The sequence below is a fragment of the Saccopteryx leptura genome, chromosome 6 (genome assembly GCF_036850995.1).
Source record: "Saccopteryx leptura isolate mSacLep1 chromosome 6, mSacLep1_pri_phased_curated, whole genome shotgun sequence".
Lineage (NCBI taxonomy): Eukaryota > Metazoa > Chordata > Mammalia > Chiroptera > Emballonuridae > Saccopteryx > Saccopteryx leptura.
In genome coordinates, this window is record NC_089508.1 from 56,455,184 (window position 1) to 56,475,955 (window position 20,772).

General features: G+C 43.1%; 1 protein-coding gene across 6 annotated transcripts in view; it reads right to left on the reverse strand.

Moving 5' to 3' along the window:
- The window catches only part of TLN2 (talin 2), a 462,611-nt gene that overhangs the window by 118,325 nt on the left and 323,514 nt on the right, over positions 1–20,772 (reverse strand). For all 6 annotated transcript variants that reach the window (XM_066344644.1, XM_066344645.1, XM_066344640.1 and 3 more), the window contains 7 exons: positions 18,514–18,648; positions 16,637–16,765; positions 14,404–14,506; positions 5,572–5,780; positions 3,687–3,806; positions 2,468–2,665; positions 1,233–1,372 (listed from right to left, as the gene is read on the reverse strand). In XM_066344644.1, coding sequence (XP_066200741.1) covers positions 1,233–1,372; positions 2,468–2,665; positions 3,687–3,806; positions 5,572–5,780; positions 14,404–14,506; positions 16,637–16,765; positions 18,514–18,648 — 1,034 coding nt within the window. The remainder of the gene's footprint in view (positions 1–1,232; positions 1,373–2,467; positions 2,666–3,686; positions 3,807–5,571; positions 5,781–14,403; positions 14,507–16,636; positions 16,766–18,513; positions 18,649–20,772) is intronic.

Consider the following 20,772-nt stretch of genomic DNA (forward strand, 5'->3'; position numbering starts at 1 on the left):
CTGCATATTTTGAAGTTTCTGGCCTTGGCTGGTTGACTCAATGGTAGGGTGTCAACCTGGCCTGTGAAAGTCTTGGGTTTGTTTCCCAGTCAGGGCACACAGGAGAAGCAACCATCTGCTTCTCCCCACTACCCCGCCCTCTTCTCCCACAGCCATGGCTTGATTGACTCAAGTGCATTGGCCCCAGGTGCTGAGGATGGCTCTGTGGAGCCTCTGCCTCGGGTGCTAAAAATAGCTGAGTTGCAAGCATTGGCCCCAGACAGGGGTTGCCAGGTAGATCCTGGTTAGGGTGCATGCAGGAGTCTGCCTATCTCACCTTGTTTCACTTAAATTTTTTAAAAAAGAAAGAAAATGAAAAAGTTTCCAATTATGTTTTATGTCCTAATTGTTCTGCATTTAATCTCTTACTGCTGCTGTCAGCTTTCCTGTATATAAGGGAATGCCAAGTCATGTTAAGAAAACATGCTCACACTGTCATAGAAACATAAAGTACCCTACCCCTTGGGTCAATAAAGTGAATGTGAAGATTTCTCTGGGTTTTCACTACAGTTTACCTGCATACTAGTACTTACTCACTAGTTAGTAAATGAAATTGCCTCAGTGGCCATGGGGCAGAAATTGTATTGTATTACCCGCTTCCTTGGGTGGAAACATCAGAAAAGAAGAACAATGACATCATCCCAAACTCAGACTCATGTTTTAATATGTTTCTAAGAATAATATACGCCCCCTGCCACCCTGTTCATCCTAAGCAAGAACCGTTCTGCGTGGGACATTCGGAATGTTTACTGCCATCTAATTAATACTGCTGCCAGGCAGAGAGTTACCTGCTCCAGAAACGAGAAACGGCCAGTTGAGTATCATGTTCCTTCCTATACTTCCCAGTATCTTGTGGTTTGTTTTTCAACAAGCATATTATTACCTTCATAAACTGAAAGATATAACAACTTTTAAGAAACCTACTAACGCTATAATATTTATAAATCATGGAGGCTCTTAAGTCGAAGAAGTCCAACTGCAAAGGCTATAAGAAAGACATGTGTAGTGGGAAAAGCACAGGAAAATGAGCCAGTTTAACAAAATAACAGTCAGCACCACTCCTGACTCCATCTCTGACAATGTAAGGGCAGCGTCAGTTCTTTGCTCAGCCGAAGCAGCGGGGTGCCAGGCCTAACTTTCCGACCCTGACACTGTTCATCAACCCGACGAAGCCCATTTTGCTCCGCTCTTACCTTGCAGCTGCAGCCAGGAGATTCTTCGCATTGGGGGCTCCTGGATCTACAGAGAGGGACTTGGCAGCTAACAACAGCTTGCTGGAGGCCATAGAGATGTTCTTGAGGTTCCCTATCACCTGGATCTGGTCTTCTTTGGTCTGGAAGGTCAAAAGGGGCCAGAGTAATTAGGGAGTCTCCCTTTCTCCTAGGAAGCATTCAGAGAGCTAGGAGCAGCATCCTGCAATGGAAGCAAGTTATGTCTACAGATTGAATTAAGCCCAATTAGTTGACAGATAGATGCCTAATTTGTTGGAACACTGACCAGTCAGTGTCTACCCTTCCCTAGACAGATACCTAGACCAGATTCATGAAACAGTACAGAGTTTCATCCCCAAGTGGGTCAGCCAAGAGCTGCGCTATCTCACAAGTGGAGGCATCAAAAGGCAGGGGAGGGAGAGAGCGGGGAGGAGGAAGAGAGCGTGCGAGCAGGCGCACAGACCGGGCCCCGGTCCCAGCGTCTTGCTCAACAACGCTGGAGTTGTCGAGCAGCTCGTGCATCTCGGCCTGGCAAAAACGGCCAGTCCTGTCTCAACAGACAGGGTTGACGGCATCCCAGAAGTTCCCAACTCAGGCAAGGACACATTTCTCACCTGGTTTGCCATCTGAGAAGCAGCTCTTTGTAGATAACACAGCAAGAAATACCCTGAGTAACTCTTTTAGGGAGTTCAAAGGAGCTCAGGAAAAAAACATCTCGACAAGTTGACACCAGACAGGTCATGGTCCCTTGTTCTAAACAAGGAGTTTATCTGCTCATCTGAAGGTAATTTTTCATCCTCTGACTCAGTATCAGATACAGTCCATTGAGATGGGCCTGCTGAACCTCCAACCCTTGATTTTCTACTGTATTATACCACATTTAAAACATAGGAAGCAGCACCATCCCGATCTCAGAGAAACATTTTTCCTGCTCTGACCACCCTCCCTCCAGACAAATGTAAGTAAAACGATGGACTTTGCTGGAGGACTAGGGGAAAGTAAGCCATCTCCAAGAATCACTCCACACAGACGCTGACAGCACCTTCGGGAATGCCTTTCCTGTGAGATCACGGAGCTTCCTAAGCAGCAGAGAGAACGTAACAGGGTAGCCTGTGTACAGGCTCCCTATTCCTGGTTGCCCAGTTGGCCTCACGGCAGGACTGCCTGTCAGAGGAGAGAGGCGAGGGGCACTTCCAGAGAGCCCCCCTCACACCCACCTGAGCTTGGCCCGCCATCTCAATGCCAGCATCGAGGAATTCATCGAAATCGTCACTGAACTTTCCGGAGGCTGCAGCCAGCTCTCCGCTCTGGCCGCGGGTGGCATGGACCACTTCCCCAGCCGACTGGTTCAGGTCGGCTGCTGCTTGGTTCAGTTCGCTCTGGGCTTCCTGGAATGGCTTTGTGCTTGGAGGTAACTACGGGAAATAAAAGGCACAGCCTGTGAGAAGTTTACTTTGCAGGAGAGGGACAGAGGAAGGTATTGTGGAGGAGGGAAGAGTCTCCAGGGATGTGTTTCTAAGTCATCCAAACCAAAGGCTCTGTGTGGTCTGAGCGCATGTAACATACATACATTCATTCACTCAGACTTACTGAATGCCTATTCAGGGCTAGACACTGTGGAGCTACAAATGGTAAAAAACAGTTATCTCAGGGGCCGTGGCCTCTGCAGTGGCACAGCCAGGACACACATCTGGGCAATCTGACTATAGGGTGCACTCTGAACCATAACTCGACGTCATCTCTTAGATGGAAGCTCTCAAAGTTTTAGCTCTCTAGCATTAAAAAGCTTATGCTATTAATCTTCAAATCCTAGCCTTCCAAACTAATAACCATCAACTTTTGTCAGTGGTCTTTGCTAGTCATATAACTTTTCTACAGGACAGAATTGTCACTAGCAGAACTATAACTGTACATGAAAAGTTCCATAGAGTTAGGCTAGACTTTGGTAATCATACCACATGCATTGCTTGCACAGCCTGCACATACCAGGCATCAGACAGAAAAGAAACAAGATAAACAGGCACAAGCCTCCTTGAAGGGGGCTCACAACACAGGGAAGAGGACAGTTCCTAGGTGAAATTCCTCAGATTATGTTCTTTTAATGAGTCTTGGACACATGTCCCTCCTTTGCCTGACTGGCACTATCCGAGATGACCTGATAAGAAGTCAGATGATCACAAATCCCCTCCTTTCTTATCTCACCAGATGATCCAAGAGCAAACAGCCACATGGGCTCAAAGGAAAAGTGAACTTTAAAAGCTCTACCTGGAAATTTCACTGATCAGAAAGCTAAACAAGGAAAAGACAGATTGGTAGGAAAAACAGGACTCCTAAAGGTCAGGCTGGTACTCGGAGATCCCACGGAAGGGGGGAAATTCCACTCGGACCTGAGAGGAGCCCAGTTCCCCACCCCCTTCCCGACCCCAAACCTCTCACCGAGTCCACGAGCAGCTTCTTGCTGGACTCCCCGATGCTCTTCAAGGCCACATCCACATCCTTCTGCCCGGGGAGGCAATTCACGCAGTTATTCAGTGAGTGTGAAACGGCTTTGGCCACCTGAATACATGGAAGGAGAAAAGCTCCATAAGAAAGTGGCTCTCCACCTGACCAGGCAGTGGCACAGTGGATAGAGTGTCGGACTGGGACACAAAGGACCCAGGTTCAAAACCCCAAGGTCAACAATTTGAGCACGGGCTCATCCGGTTGAGTGCAGGCTCACCAGCATGAGCGTGGGGTCACTGGCTTAAGCGTGGGATCATAGACATGACCTCATGGTTGCTGGCTTGAGCCCAAAGGTCGCTGACTTGAAGCCCAAGGTCGCTGGCTTGAGCAAGGGCTCACTCATTCTGCTGTAGCCCCCCCAGGTCAAGGCACATATGAGAAAGCAATCAATGAACAACTAAGGTGCCACAGCAAAGAATCTCACCTCTCTCCTTTCCTGCCTGTCCCTCTCTCTGTCTCTGTCTCTGTCTCTCTCTCTCTCACACACACACACACACACACACACACACAAAGTGACTTTCCATGCAAACATATGTGTACACGTGTTGGGAATGAGCAGTGACATTATGCAGAGCTAAGTAAAAGACGGGGAAATGACCCACCAGCCTCTACCTGACACTGTTGACTATTAAGTCACCTCCTCTTGGCCTCTCACTGCGGTTAACACCCTGTCCTAGCAAAGGGTCTGACACGCTGAAACAGTCCAGCCCACCTTTTCCCCAAAGCCAGGCTGAGTCATGACTCTGTGATTCAAACTCAGAACTCACCATTATCATGTCAGGTTCTAAAACAAAGCTATCTAATAGAGATACAGAAGAGATAGAAGAGGCACAGGAGACAAAGAAATAGCTCCCTGTTGACAGCCCCGCAGAGATCACTGAGGTGGAAGCAGGCCTTGAGTTCTCTGGATCACAGTGAGCTGGGCCTGTGGCTGATTCCTGCTCAGCGACCCTCTGTACCATCGCCCCCAAAACTCAGTGCCCAAGGGCAGGCAGAACTCCCTGAGCACTTCCAGACCAATCTGAAGGTGCCCACAGGATGCCTTTTAGGCACAGGTGAGGGCTCCCGTTTTTACTGTTTGGTATCCTTGATTAAAGGGTAAGGTCTTAAAAAATAGGTTACGTCATTCCCTTTATTTAAAGCAGTGGTCTTCAACCTTTTTACACTCGGGGACTAGTGAAAATAGGAGCCTTGGGGTGGGGGGATGCTAAGGCAGAAACCACCCTGAACATAAGCAAATTTACTTAAGGTCATTGGGTCAATAATCTCTATACAATCAAGGTGGCTAACTCTTCTGCAGACTTGCATGAAATTTCGGCAAACTGGTCCGCAGACTGGCAGTTGAAAAACACTGATCTAAAGCATCTTCATAGCTTCCCAACCAGAACTTTGCCTAGATGTTCTCTAGCCAAATAGTTTTGTTAGGTAGTTGAAGACTCATCCTCAGAGGCAATAGAGTCAATGATTAAAACTCTGAGTGGCTAGACTAAGTATACTTACCTTACCGCCCAGGCTAGGAAGAAGAGTGTATTTAAGCATGCACAGGACCAAAACAGACATGTGTCCTAGCTCCTCCTACAATGCCAAGGACAGATTTTAACAAAGTCCCCGATACTCATTGTTGACACATTATGTGCACTACTAGGCAAGACTTACAAAAGTAGGTATTACGTACGTATGGCCAGCATTGCTATGGCACCTTTGAAGGTTCTGAAAGCACCCAGTGAGTAAGTGTTCACAGCCAGAAGAAAAGTGCCCAGGAGAGAGCCTGCCAACGTGCACTTTAGCGATGACCGCAGTGGCCAGCGCCGGGCCTCACCTGGGCCAGCCTCTGCTGACTCTCCGCATCTCCAGGTGCGATCAGGGCCTGCTTGGCTTCCTGGATGAGCATGGCGGAGCCCTCCATCACGTCGCGAGCGGAATCCAACATGGCGTGCGCAGCGGCAGGGTCACTTGTCGATGCGGCCACTCCACGGGCAGCCTGGGCCAGCGTTTTCAGAGCTTGAGCCGTCTCTCTGGCAGCCACCCCTGTGGATAAAAGCCACTGGACTGTTAGATTCTGTCTAAAGTCATCCTAGGGAGTCAACCTTTAGACCAGAGCCTCCTAGAAGGAAGAGCACCCTCTGACAGGGTCTGGCATAGCCAAGCTCCAAATTACTTATTATATCATTTGAATTGCTGTGTTTTTCTGAGATGTTGCTCACATCACTGGCTCTGGGCCAACGCAATAGAGATGTTATCACAAACGCCACACTCAAAACTATTTCCCTTGGTTCCCCTCACTCCCACTGCCCCACCTGTCCCCGGCCTAAAACACCAAGTGCATCACACACACAGATGAATCACTCAAACTCACTTTTATTCACAATTGTTTGTATCAGGGCATAAACGTATACATGGTAAGTGAACAAGTCTCTGCAGGTAGCTCAGCAAATTTTGACATGTGTGTGCATCTACATATGTGTATCATCCAGATGGAGACACAGAACACTTCCACAGAGTACTCGTGCCTTTTCCCAGCCAATAATCTCACACAGGACGTCATCGCTATCCTAGCTCCCATCACCTTGGACGCATTTAACTTGCTCTTAAACGCCGTGTGGATGGCACCACACAGTACGTATTCTTTTATGTCCGGGTTCTTTTTCTGACTATAAAGCTCTCAGATTCACCCATGTTGTTACCCAAGGCAGATCATTTCCTTTTTCTTGGTGTGTAGTCTTCCATTATGTGAACACATGAACATTTGTTTATGCATTCTTCTCTTGATGGACATTTGGATGGTTTCATGTCTGGGCTATTAGAAATAAAGCTACTGAGAAAATTCTTGTACATGCATTTAGGTTGACATATGGAATCGTTTCATTTAAATATAAATGTAGGAGCACAACTGCTGCCCCATGGACTGAATGTATATTTAGCTTTAGAGGTACTAGCAAAGCTCTTCTCAGAATGGTTTTACCATAATGCACTCCATCAGCAATGTATGAGAGTTCCAGGTGCTCTGCATCCTAGCCCAAACATGTTATTGCCAGATTTTTTTATTTTAGCTGTTTTGGTGGGTGTGCAGGTGTATCTCACTGAGGTTTAATTTTTATATCAATAGTGAGTAATGATGTTGAGCGCTTTTTCACTTAATGGCCATTGGGATCTCCTCTTTGGGGACGTGCCTGTTCATCCTTAAATTCACTTCTAAAGATGATGGGATTTGGTGATTAACTATGAGTATAAACTGACTCTTAAAAACTCTAGCACCACCTCCTATGGAATGAACACGAGCCTTCACACACAACACCTGGCCCTCGGCACACCCAAGGACAGGATGCCAACAGGAAACGTCAGAGCATGTACTATAGGAATCAATCTGAGAGTCCCGAGAACTGCAGAACAGCCCGCCTTAGAGCGCCTCTCATTGAACAGTGCCACAGACGAGGTCCAGCGCTTGTTCACCAACACACTGTTAGAGGCAGACCAGAGTCTAGCTTCTGCGTTGGACTCGCTGCCCAGTGTGCGATAGAGAACTATGAGGGATCTTGTTAAAACATATAGCATCTGCATGAAAAAAATACATAACTCAATTTCTTGCTGTCACTAACCTTCGAGATGACTATTTTCTAAAGGCGTTAGCTGGATGGTCCCTGGGGGCTGCGAGTGTGGCCTTCAACAGCCATTGCTCCAGCTGCATCCACACACATGCAGCAGGTGGTCATCTACTGAGGCTGAGGCGCCGGGATGCAATAAAGAGTACAAAAGACCCCCAGAGCCATGAGACAGGACAATTCTGCAGCACTGCAGACTTGCTCATCTGTAAATATTTAGTAAGCCACCCAGCTGGGATATAACTCTACAATCGAATCAAGGCAAATTACAAAACTGCCAGTCTACTGCTTCCCACATGGCACTTTGGAATGTAGCACGTGGAATCAAAGATTGCAAACACAGTGTTTTGGGGGGCAGAGGAGAAGCCCAGAGGAGAAAACCCAAAGATAATAAAGCTAAGGCAAAGGAGAGACACAAGCTGAGTAAAGCAGTCCTCCCGCTTTATGGGTGAGCTTCTGGCACGCGGCAGGAGGAGGTCCTTGCCCGGAAGAGCAGGTGTGGTGAAGGCCTCATCGAGCTCTGGCTCTGCTGCTCATTAGCTGGTGGCCTAGATGGCTGCTTTTTTCCTCTGGGCCTCAGTTTCCCACAAGTTTCAGGGGAGGCTGGGATCTCAGCTCTAACCATTGAAAACTGACGCCTGTGATTTGTAGACCTCTCCTGTTCCCTTCCTATTTATCAATGACCTCCTGAATCCATTTCCATTTGAGCTGTGTATGACTTTGGAAGAATAAAACATTTATCATATGCAATAAGGTAAGTGAGATTTGTGCAAAAGTCATTTACTAGAAAATCTTTTATAGACTCAGACAATTTTTTGAAAAGGCAGAAACCAGAAGAATTGAGTTCCAAAAGCTGATACTTGTCCATCCATGTGTTTTCTGCCAAGGATTCACTATGAAATCTTAGGACACATCAGGGGAATTGGGTTTCCCAAAAAGAGGAAGCCATACCATCAAAGGGAAGAACAAGGCCACCAGAGGCTGGGGAGCCCGGGGAACACCTAAGGCTGCACATGGCTGAATTCACAGCAGCGTTCTCATTGGTAATGACAAGAATCATCAGAGTCAAGTCTCCCAGCAAACACCACCCTCCAGATGAAACTGTTCCCACAGTCCTAGGTGTGCATCACAATGCCAGAGCAGCCAGGGTGAAACTAAAGCAGACCACTGTTCCAAAACCACAATCCTTTGAAGGCACAGATCACTTTCCCAGTATTCTTGCCTTCTGGATCTTAAATTATATTCAGTAGCAGAGTCTTAAAAGGCCACATCAGTGATATGAAATATAGTCGAATGCTTCACGGTTACATCTTGATTGGAATTCATGTGGAGACAGCATTAGACCACATAGCAAACTTACAAGGTTAAAACCAAGTATGACATATTTTTAATCTGTGCCAAAGGATAGGAAAAGCTTCTGTCTATGTAATTGTATGCAGCTCAGCAGAAATGTACTTTGAATATGGCACTGGCCAAACAGGCACACATCTGCATTAGAATCCAGTCCAGTGGCAGCTGATGTAATTTCTGTCTATCCCACATGCCTTAATCATGGACAAGGGAACTGAGACCCCAGGAGAAGCTGTCCACTTGTGCTCTATCTTTGCTTCCATTCCGTTCTTCAGCTCTTTGAAACCTCCTTCAACAGGGAGAGCAGTGACCCTGGTTTTCCTAGAGCCAATGGATATTGCTTAAGTCCCTCTTAGATGAATTTCTGAGCCACAACTACATCTCTGGCTCTAGGCATCCCTCTCTCCTGGCTTCCTCGCTCTCTCCAAGGCTACATGTTCTCATTTCTTATGAAGATTTCTATGGCTCAGGCTTCCTAAATATATTTGAGTTCTTCAGGATTACAGCTGATAAACTTTTGTCACTCCCCCTGGGAAAACTTACCTATCTCCATGGTTTCGATCATTATCCTCTTATTAAACATTTACAAGTCTTTACCTCTAGCCCAGACTTCTCTTCTGAGTTCCAGAGGCCAACACCTAGCTACCCAATGGGCACTTCCACTTGGCTCTCCTGCAAGCACTTCAGACCGAATGCATTGAAAGGTGAGCCTGGGATCCAACATACCCGCCAATGGTCCTTCATTTCTATCACAAGGATTCTGCCATCTCTCCATTCCACGATCAGGCCAGGCACTGAGAGCTGTCCATGCTCCTCTCCTACTCACATCCCTGAACCAGTCACCAGTGGTCAGGTCTTTCTCTCTTTAATCCATCCCTTTCTTTATCTCTACTACCGTCTCTTATGTGGATGATTGCAACATCCACATTGCAACATCTCACTGGTCCTCCCTGATTCCAATTTTGTTTCCCTCTAACTTATTTGCACAGGGGAGGAAGGGCAACCTATATAAAGGGCAATCTAAACTGTATCCATGGGTGAAAACTCTTCAATATTCCCACATGGTCTTAGGCTACGTTTCAAATTACTTCAGTTGGCTTAGCAGGCCCGTTAGGATCTGACCCCAGTCTTCGTCTCCAGCCTTATCTTCTTACTCTCCACCTCCTTGCGTTTTGCTCGAACCTTTTTCAGGTCGTTTGGTCAGCCTTCCTTTCTCTCACCTTGGGGACTTCGTATATGCTGTTCCCACTTCTACAACCACCTATTCCATTTCTGCCAGAATGAAATGGTGCTACTTTTAAGTGGCTTTTCAGACACCAACTAGACAGTCTGTCATCCTGGATGTTGTCAGTATCAGATGATGTAACTTGTAAAGCAGTCTTTGACCCATTAAACTTGTATTTATTTCACCATCTACACAAAAACTGGCACAATCTCAGGAATGTTTAGAAATTTGTGAAACTTATACCTCTCGTATGCCCTATGCTTTTGAGAATTTATATATACATTTCCTTCTCCTTGAATGCTAAGAATCCTAAACAATCCTTAAAACCCTGACCAGGTGGTCATTCCACCCTGAAAGTTTCCCTTACCCTCCCATTAACAGAACTGGACATCTTCTTTATTGCAGGTACATTATACTATGCCATAACTCTTAGTGTGCTCTTATTTTCAAAGTAATAAATACACATAGGCTTTTTAAAAAAATTAAACGAATATTGCTTCTAATAATGGCAGAATAACTTATTTCAGATGAACCTCTCTCAGAAAAACACTAGAAACACTGAAAAAATATATACAAAAATATCTATTTGAAGGCACTTTACCTGGTAAGGTGAGAAAGCACAGAGAAGTGAGTACAATGCTGAGTTTCCCCTCAAGGCATTTTTAATTAGTAAACTGTTGCCCAGAAGCTGAGAAGCTAAGCAGAGCTTCTTAAAATCTCATGTGTCTGGGATGATAAAAAAAAAAAAGCATAGTTCTGAGCCTAAGAAATAGCATGGTCCTAGTGAACATCATAGATGTTTGGCTGGGAGGCAGAAAGGACTACACCATAAAGGTAAACTAGAATCAGACCTCACAATTTCCAATCAGTTCAGTCCCTGCTAATATTACGGTGAGCTGCTCCCATCTTAACCACCTGCTAGAAGTAAAGAAAATCCTCATAGGGAAGAAAACACAAGATGGAGCCCCAAATTATGTCTGCAATAGAAATATCAATAATTGGCATTAAGTAAATAATGTAAGAAATACCAGGAGATAAGACCAATAGCTAAAAACAAAAAGGAGTGAAAAACACACATAATACAAATAGGCCCATATACAATTATCATATTAGAGTTATTGGTCATGGATATTAAATAACTGCAATAAATATGTTGAAGAAATTATATGATAAATAGAGAATTTCAGCAAAGAAATGAAAACAACAAGAAAACAATCTAATGGCTATTATAATACTGAAAACCATAAAATTTTAAATGAAAAACTCCACAGAAGGGGATGAAAGCAGAGCAGACACCACTGTGGAGAGGACTCATGAGCTGCAGATGATTCAAAAGGAAGATGAAAAGTTATAGCAAATATAGATAAGAGCACAGGAGACGCATGAAACAGCAAGCATGACTAACACGCGGTAACTGAAGTCTGCAAAGAGGAAGAGAAAAAAACATGGCAGAAGCAATAGTTAAAAGATACAATGGTCAAAAGTTTCCCAAAACAACTTTGGTAACACAACAAATCCCATTTTAAAGGAGAACTACAGCCCAAAGTAGGATAGATAAGCAAGAACACACCTCTAGGAACTTTGATTGGAAACAAAAGGCTAAGGAAATTAAAAAAGCAAGTAGAGGGGAAAAGTAAAATCACATTACCTTTAGAAGAGTAAACTGACAGCTGACTTCACAACAGAAATAAAGGAAGCCAGAAGACAATGGAATAGCATCTTCAAAGGCTGGAAGAAAATAACTGCCAACCTAAAATTTTATAATAAGTGAAATTATCCACCAAAAATAAAGAAAAATTTTTAGAAAAACAGAAACCGAAGGCACTGGTCACAGTAGACTCACACTAAAGGAAATAGTGAAGGGGGGGAGGTCTTCATGCAGAAGAAACATACTCCCAGGTGGAAGCACACTAAAATGCAGGAAGTAATGAAGAGCAGTGCAGGGTAAACGAGGGAGTGAATCCATCTCAGGGAGGCGACACTGACACTGAACGGAGGTTAAAATGTATGTAGAATTAAAACACACAGCAATGAAGGGGCTGAAAAAACTGTCAATAACGTTAAAATGTCCCAAGATTCTTGCACTGTCCAGGAAGAGGCAAACATCGTAACTTATATCAGACTTAAAAAAATTATTAAAAAATAGGCAACAGAAGTGTAATTAACAAGCTAATCAAAAAGGGAGAAACTGAATTTAAAAAAAATACACAAAAATCTGAAAGAAGGTAAGAAAGGAGAGAAGAAGGAACCCAGAACAGGTAGGACATAAAGAAAAGAAATAGTAAGATGACTGAGTCAAACTCCAATATTATCAGTAATTACATTATATGTAAAATAGACCAAATATCCCAATTGAAAGGAAAGGATTGTCACACCAACAAATAACTCCTCCCTCCACTAAAGAATGAACTACACGGTACAGGATACAGAGTAAGTACAAGTATACGGAAAAGTTGAAAGTAAAAGGATGGGAATGATGTATACAATGAACACTACAACAAAAACAAAAGCTTCTATGCAGAAAACAGTATTGAGAGAAAGGAAAATCTAAATCAATGGAGGTACATAACTTATTCACAGATGAGAAGACTGATAAAACGTCAGTAATGTAAAGATGTCAATTACCTCAAAGTTAATTCATGTAACCTCCATTAAAAAACAATAGAGTATTTGTTGGGGGGTGGTGGGTAGGATTCGACAGGCTGGATTCTAGAATTTATGTGGAATTGCGAAGGGCCGAGAACAGTCAACACTAACTTGAGGAAGAATAGCAGTGTTGAAGGACTTACATTACCAGATATTAATTCTTGGTGTATATAAAACTGCAGTAATTAGGTAATGTGGTACGGAGGTAAGAACAGGCAACAAGAGCAATGGAAAAGAGTCAAAAGGTCAGGCACCAATTTGCACATACACGTGTTCATTTAATTTACAATAAAGTGGCACTAAAGACTAGTGTGAAAAAGAATGGTCATTTCAAAACGTGGTGCTGGCTCAAATCATGTCCATGTGAAAAAAAACTAAACTAGGACTCTGTTTGCACATATATAAAACTCAATTCCAGGCTGACTATAGTTCTAAATGTGAAAAGTAAAACAAAATTTCTAGAATGCAACAGAGGAAAATATCTTCATGATCTTGGAGAGGCAAAATTTTAAAATAGGACACAAAAAGTGCTAACCATAAAGGAGAAGAAGTGTAAATCAGACTATATTAAAATGAAAATTTTGTTCATCAACAACCACCTTTAAGAGAATAAAAAGGTAAGCCACAAGATACAAGAAATATACATAAGCCACAAAGAATAAGAACAGAAAACTCAAATTTTAAAAAATAAACAAATGACATGAATAGGCACTTCACAAAAGAAGATATCCAAGTGGCCAGTTAACATGAGAAGGTCCTCCATTGCATGATTCATCAGGGAAATGCAAATTCAAACCACAATGGGATACAACTCCACAGGGAACAGAATGGCGATCACTGACAATACCAATACAAGTGCTGACGAGGATCTAGAACCGGACCTTTCATGATTGCTGGAAGGAGCACAGCTGAGCAGCTGCACAGCCCATGACTCAGCAGTTCCACTGAGATGCTGAAAATGTTCTATTACTTAATCTTGGTGGTGGTTTTGTGGGTGCGTTATATTTGTGATAACTCAAGGTATACATCTAGAATGTATGTTCTCTTCTGGATGTATATAATACTTCAATAGTAATGTATATTTCAAACAACCAAAAAAATCAAGGTGTACCACTGCATAGTAGCAAAAGCACAATCCTTACCCACTCCTGCCCACTTGATTCCTACTCCTAGAGCCACTCAGTTCTTTATGCTTTGGATGAATCTCATATTTTCAAGCAATAGGCTTATACTGCAACTTCTTGATGTTTTCATTTCAGGTAGCTATTGATGTCCTACTAGGTCTACTTCCTACTATGGTAACAATTCATTTCTTATATAACCTGGTGTTTTTCCTAGAGTTGATAATTACGCAATCTGTTGCTTATAGTGTGCTGCTGAGGGTACCTGGTGTCCCCAGTACTCACACCACCCTCTCTCTGCAGACCTTTAGAGTTTTATTTATTTGGCTCCTTCAGTTACTATTTATCTGTCTCCTATCTTGAAAATTTCATTGACATCTTATTTGTTCTAATCTCCTCTCTTACTCTCTTTGACCATTCCCCCCCCCCCTTTGCTGGGATTTCAAGTGTCATACACAGATAGTCCCAGAATTTTATAATATTGTATGCTTATAGTCGAATAGGGGTTGACCCACTAAAAGTGGAGTCATATTTTATTAGGTCTTTGTATGCAGAGCATCAATCCTACTAATAAGCATGTGGAAAGTGCTTGAAAATTATGTGCTGAACTGCTTTTAAAAAAAAAGTCAGTTTCACGGTCAAATCAATGAACTCCCACCCCCAGTGGTCTGCACCGGGCCACATGGCATCACAAAGGGCAGGAGTCTCACCTGTGTAGTGCTCATTGCCTTGAGCAGCACAGGTCAGGAGCTGTGCCATGGAGGAGCCCACTGCTTTAGATGTACTTCCCAGGTCCTGAGCACATTTTTCCAGCTGTAAGAATAGTCAAGGGAGGAGAGAACTTAGAAGAAAAAAATCCACTAAAGTTTTAGCATGAAAATAATGCAGATCAAACCTTGGGCCTTAGCTTTTTCCCAACTAATACACCAATGGTGCCAGGAATAAGAGTGGTGATAGAGGGAAAAAAGCCCAAGCTTCAGAATGAACAAATCTAGGTTCATACCCCTGCCCTCTGCTCCCTTCCCCCAAGCACTAGCTACGAGGGACTGGATAAATGACTGAGCCTGTATAAGCCTCAGTTTCTTGAGATTGTAATACCTGGTTTAGAAGGTTTGCAGAGAATTAATGTATATACTCCACAAATGGTAGCTATTAGTATTATGTCTTTAGAACTAACTTAGAAAGTCTGCAACAAATCCTTAGTGAGAATTAATTATGCCTTGGCAGGAAGTGGGCAGGCATCCAGCTGTACCACCTTCCTGGCCTGTGGGACCATTAACATTGTTCAATATGATCATTATACTTTGAGGAGCTCTAACCAGAAGGAAATGCAATAGAAACAGAGGTTTGGAGTGGTAAATGAGATTATGGAAATGGGCAAAGTGCTTGCTTCCCATGAAGCGCACGTCATCTTGCTTTGTAAACTGAATAAATAATTCAGAAAACAAAGTCAGTAAAGGGCTACGGTATGGGTAATTACTTGATTACTAAATGAGGACAACATTTTGAAAGAGAACTTCTAGGCATACTGTGAGAGTATGGCAAGGCATTAGAGAATCCATGCATTATAAACCCCACAGCATGTTTTATAAGAAAGGCAGTGTCTTCAGGTAAAATGTAAAGCCTAGTCCATGATAACCAACAACAGTACACACAGTCTTTAAGGGCATTTCTTTAAAACTTACACAGTGTTTCTTGCAATCTAACTGACCAGTTTTATATAAAGGGAGAGAATTCACGTCAGGCAAGCCTCTCCTGGTCTCCCTGGAGTATGGATGTTTGCAAAGGTATAGATTTAGACTATAGTGCAAAACTGCTGGCTCCAGAGTCAAGCCTGACTTAATCATTAGCTGGGTGACTTTAAGTTAAATGACTTCACCTCTCTGAGCTTGAGTGTCTTTATCTTTACAATTAGGGGTACCCTGATTTAACAAATATTTTCTGAGTGCTTCTTATGTACCAGACATTGTCCTATGGTAAATTAGGTGTTCCTGAAGTCCCATATATTCTAAAGGTCCTTAGTTCATCCTAAGAATAGCAGTAGTTAAGAGATCACTCTCAACATGAGTGATCAAAGCTTGGGTTTTTGGAGTCTTGTGGATTTGGATTCAAACCTTTGTTCTGCCACTAACTGACGGGTAAACGTTGAACAAAATAGTGAAAACATCTATACCTGTTTTCTCAGCTGTTAACATGGAGTAAACAAAACTTGCCCGTTATGGTTACTATCAGAAGAAATTATAAATATGTATGTATACAGTGCTTAACAAACAGTGGTATTTTATTAGCAATGTTCAGTAATGTGTAAAAGAGATTACATATAAATGAGAAGAAGTGGTAAAACTTTAGCCAAAATAACTCTGACATAAACATCAGGAAGTATCGCAACACGAAGAGTACTCTTCCCAGTGCTTTGTGCTATGTTTGTTTGTTTGTTTTTTAAACGTGATTGTTAGAAATATCTCCTGTGCTTATCTTCCTAATCTCATTGCCACCCATTCCTAGACAAAATACCTGAAAGGAGAGATGGGACTTGTCCATAGCTAGTTGATGATACAAGTTGGATCTAGAAGCCAGAACTCCTAGTTCCAAACCTAGCTTGTCAGCTCTGTTGGCATCTCAGAAAAAGGCCACAGGATTAGAACACTGCCTCAAATGCTAGCATGTGTCTCATTTGTGAGAAAGAGAGATGAATAGTAATAGACACCAGTGCATTCCCAGCCAAACTCCAGGAAAGCACACACGGAACCAGCATCAGGGGCCCGTTAGTTAGGCAGGGCAGTCTCTATTTTAATGTTCTAATGTGGCTAGTCTATAGTTTTGCATTCAAAATGTTTGATGTTCAGGCACACAAACCCCAACTTCTAAAAAAAAAACCCCAAAACAAAAAGCCTGCCTAACGTGATTATAACAAAAGGCAGGGCCCCACCCAACATCGCTTACCGTTTCCCCTGGAAGTGGTTTCAGCTGGCTCTCCACGGCTGCCATCTTGGCATCCTGCAATTCATTCTTAAGTGTCTGCACAGTGCTCAGAGCTGAATCGATTTCCATGGGACCACAGGCTTCATGAGCCTGTCAAGAGTTGGGAATATGTGTACAGTCTGCTTGAAAAAAATGTCCCCAGTATTTTGCAACATATCATATGAAGTGCCTGCCATTCTGGACATACCCCCAATGAATCTCCAACTCTAGCCATAGGATATAAGGGTAGTAAATGGCATTTCCCAAGAGGGCAAAAATTATCCTCAGTCAGAACCTTAGTCCTAACTTCCTTAAGTAATAAGTTATGTAGGTCTCAAAATGGATAGACTTAAAGTCTGCTTGAAGCTATTTTTATCTGAGATATATTTGCCTCTCAGTAAGAGGATCCTCACTGACTGTGTCTGGGTTCTAGAGACAGAGCGCCTCACACAGGCTATGAGCACGGAGAGGCTCGGGAAGTACACGCAGAGTCCACAAACGAGGGAAGAAAGGAAGAAGTGACCCCAGGACCCGGGGGCCAAGTCTTAACCAACCATAGTTATTCTCTTGATAAATTCTAGATTGTAATCCATTATCCTTTCACATTAAAGACTGTGAAAGATTTCTTTCCTTAGTAACTTGCTTTAAGAAAATTTCATCCCCTGGATCATTTAAAATATTGGTCTCCAAATGTTTTGATCACCCCCACCCCAATACACAGATGGTAATAAATTATATTCATGTATAATTATGGGTCAGTGTATTAAATGCTGGTGAATCTTAATTTCTTTCTGTTTTTAGGTATTATTAACAAGAGCAACAATAAATACTAATTGATTAATATCTATGTGCCAGTATTACACAGTGAAGAAATGGGCAGAGAGAGATTAATTAGCTTAGGTCACAGAATTAGTCAGCAGCAAGGCTAGGATTTGAATTTAAGTAAAGGTAGTCTGATTCCAGAGCTGATATTCTGCATCCTTATACTATGTAAATATATATTTGAAATCTCATGGTGTCTTCCTATACCCAGTACAGGTGTCTCTGAGAGACACAGCTCACGGCACTGATTATCTGCAATAACCTAAAGCACTGAGTGTTTTTCTTTGGTGATGTAGTGAACTGTTCATGTTAAGAATTCAAATCAGCTCCCACCCTGCTCTCCCCTTGCCCATGGATGAAGCTGCCTGCTTCCACAAAGGGATTGTTACAGTGGAAAAATGAATTCATGCCAGAACATGAATTCTGATAATGCCACATCAAACAGTGTAGCAATGAGGCCTTCTGGTAATTAATAAGTTCCAGAGACAGAAACTCATTAGTCCCTAATTCTGTACAATTGAGGACCTTATTAAGGTGAATTCTCCCATTTAAGGAGTGAAAAACTTTCAGGGCAAAAAAGATAATATTGATAAAAATGCCCCTCCTCCAAATAGACTTGCTCCCAAAATAATTTGTTGTTAAGTTCAGAAGACGATAACTGGAAGATATGCTCACTTGGGCCCACAATATGCTTGGCACCAAGAAACTGATGGCTACCAATCTCCCCTAAGAGTCTGAAAAAGAGACCCTTGCTTGTCCCAGGGTGGGAGGAGGAGGGGAAGTGCACAACCTAACATGGTTTAACAAGAGTCATCTGTGACCAGAAGGTGTACAGTAAGTCTAGGAGAGTGTGGCTAAAACTGGTATACGCCAGCCTACATGTAGGGCATCTTCTATGGTCATGCAAATGAAACGGACAAGAAGTACATATGTCCAGCAGTGCTTGGACCCTGGGTTGCACCCAGGTTACACAAGCAGTAAGGAATTAAAAGCTCTATCCCCAACGAGCTAACCGCTGTTGCAAGGGGTCCACCTGCCTTCTGTGAGGCGGTGCGCAGCTCCGCCAAGCTGGTGGCGAGATTCTTGGCACACTGGCTCAGCTGCATGGCTGCAGCCTGGTCACTCACGGTGGGCACCGCGGCTTTGGCAGAGGACACCATCTTGCTTCCAGGCTGCAGAGAGATGAGGAGAAAGTAAGACAGCTCCTGGGCAGTAAGAGGGTTGACCCACAGAACAAGGCTACCATATCAACCTGAATTTTCACCTAAAATCAGGAATATTAAAACCACTTACATTCCCCCTGAGGATTCCCATCCCAAATCATATCTCTAGGAAAGTACATTCCGGGAATATTCTAAAAATAATAAATAAAAGGACATGTCATTGGGAAGGGGAAAAATTGAGATAGTGGCTTGAAATACTCACTTAAAACAGATTTCAAATAGTTTCTTATTAATTACGATTCTTTGTGTATCTTAGACTAACTCTTTAACTAGGTCTGAAACATAGCCAAAAGATTATTTTTTAAACTACAGGAAGATAAAATAAAGCAAATAAAATGTCCCAAAAGATAAAAATAAGCTGCATGCAATCCTATTTCTATTCATTTAGCCTAAGGAAATAATTTAGGAGCGGTAAAAAACTTGAGCACACATAGACTTTTACCCTATCACAGGTTGTTTATGATGGCAAATAACTGAAAACAACCTGTATGTTCAATAAGAAAATAGGTGAACAATTGACTATACTTAAATGATAGAATATCATTCAAAATTGTAAAGGCTCATAATATAATTGTGAACATGAAAGACAGTCTATATACAAAGAATTGCAGTTAAAAATATATATATACATATGCGTGTGTATGTAGTTAAAATAGAGGAAATTCATCAAACTTTTCATCTTCTATCTCTTCATGTGGGATCTATGACACTTAAAATTAACCAACCTGATATAACAACGGGTCCTATAACCCAGTGGTCCCCAACCCCTGGGCCGTGGACTGGTACTAGTCCGTGGGCCATTTGGTACCAGTCCGCAGAGAAAGAATAAATAACTTACATTATTTCTGTTTTATTTATATTTAAGTCTGAACGATGTTTTATTTTTAAAAAATGACCAGATTCCCCGTTACATCCGTCTAAGACTCACTCTTGATGCTTGTCTCGGTCACGTGATACATTTATCCGTCCCACTCTAAAGGCCAGTCTGTGAAAATATTTTCTGACATTAAACTGGTCTGTGGCCCAAAAAAGGTTGGGGACCACTGCTATAACCTACAGGTTCGGCCCTGGCCAGTTGGCTCAGCGGTAGAGCATCGGCCTGGCATGCAGGGAACCCGGGTTCGATTCCTGGCCAGGGCACATAGGAGAAGCGCCCATCTGCTTCTCTACCCTCCCCCCTCCTTCCTCTCTGTCTCTCTCTTCCCCTCCCGCAGCCAAGGCTCCATTGGAGCAAAGATGGCCCGGGCGCTGAGGATGGCTCCTTGGCCTCTGCCCCAGGTGCTAGAGTGGCTCTGGTTGCGGCAGAGCGACGCCCCGGAGGGGCAGAGCATCGCCCCCTGGTGGGCGTGCCGGGTGGATCCCGGTTGGGCGCATGCGGGAGTCTGTCTGACTGTCTCTCCCCGTTTCCAGCTTCAGAAAAATACAAAAAATAAATAAATAAATAAATAAATAAATAAATAAATAACCTACAGGTTCAACTAGATGGGGACAAGGAAGAGAACTGCCTAATCACACGAACTGTTTATGAAATCCAAGTAGACAGAAAGTGCTGAGAGACCTGAATACAAGAAGTAAGCAAAAGAGGAGTTATCCCACAATTTAATATTCTCATTTGATTTAATTTCCCCTAAAATAAATCTATCCCTCACCCACAAAGAATGACACTATTTATTCATTCTACAATTGTTATAAGAAACCATCATTTCTTTGAAGATGTGCTCACCATTTCTTGTCTCCCAGGCCATGAAAAATAGCATCAGACACTCTGGAAACTAGAAAACCTAAAGCAATACCCAGGACTAGGCTGTTCATCAAACCCGCAACTTATTACATGCTTTTTCTCATAGAAGAGAAATGAAGAGGATGCTCTCAAGGAAAACGGATTACGTGCCATCTCCTGGGGCAATTTCCCTGCGTGTAAGCACTTCGCTCTGCCAGGCTGAAGCTGCCTCCTGAAGAGGAGGCCCTCAAGGTCTGCTGACTGCAAAGACTTTGCTCTGGCTGTGAATTCCTTAATTCCTCTCCTTAAGGAGAAAGGGCATCCCCCTGTCCAGTGGAGGGGGTGGCTTTGGG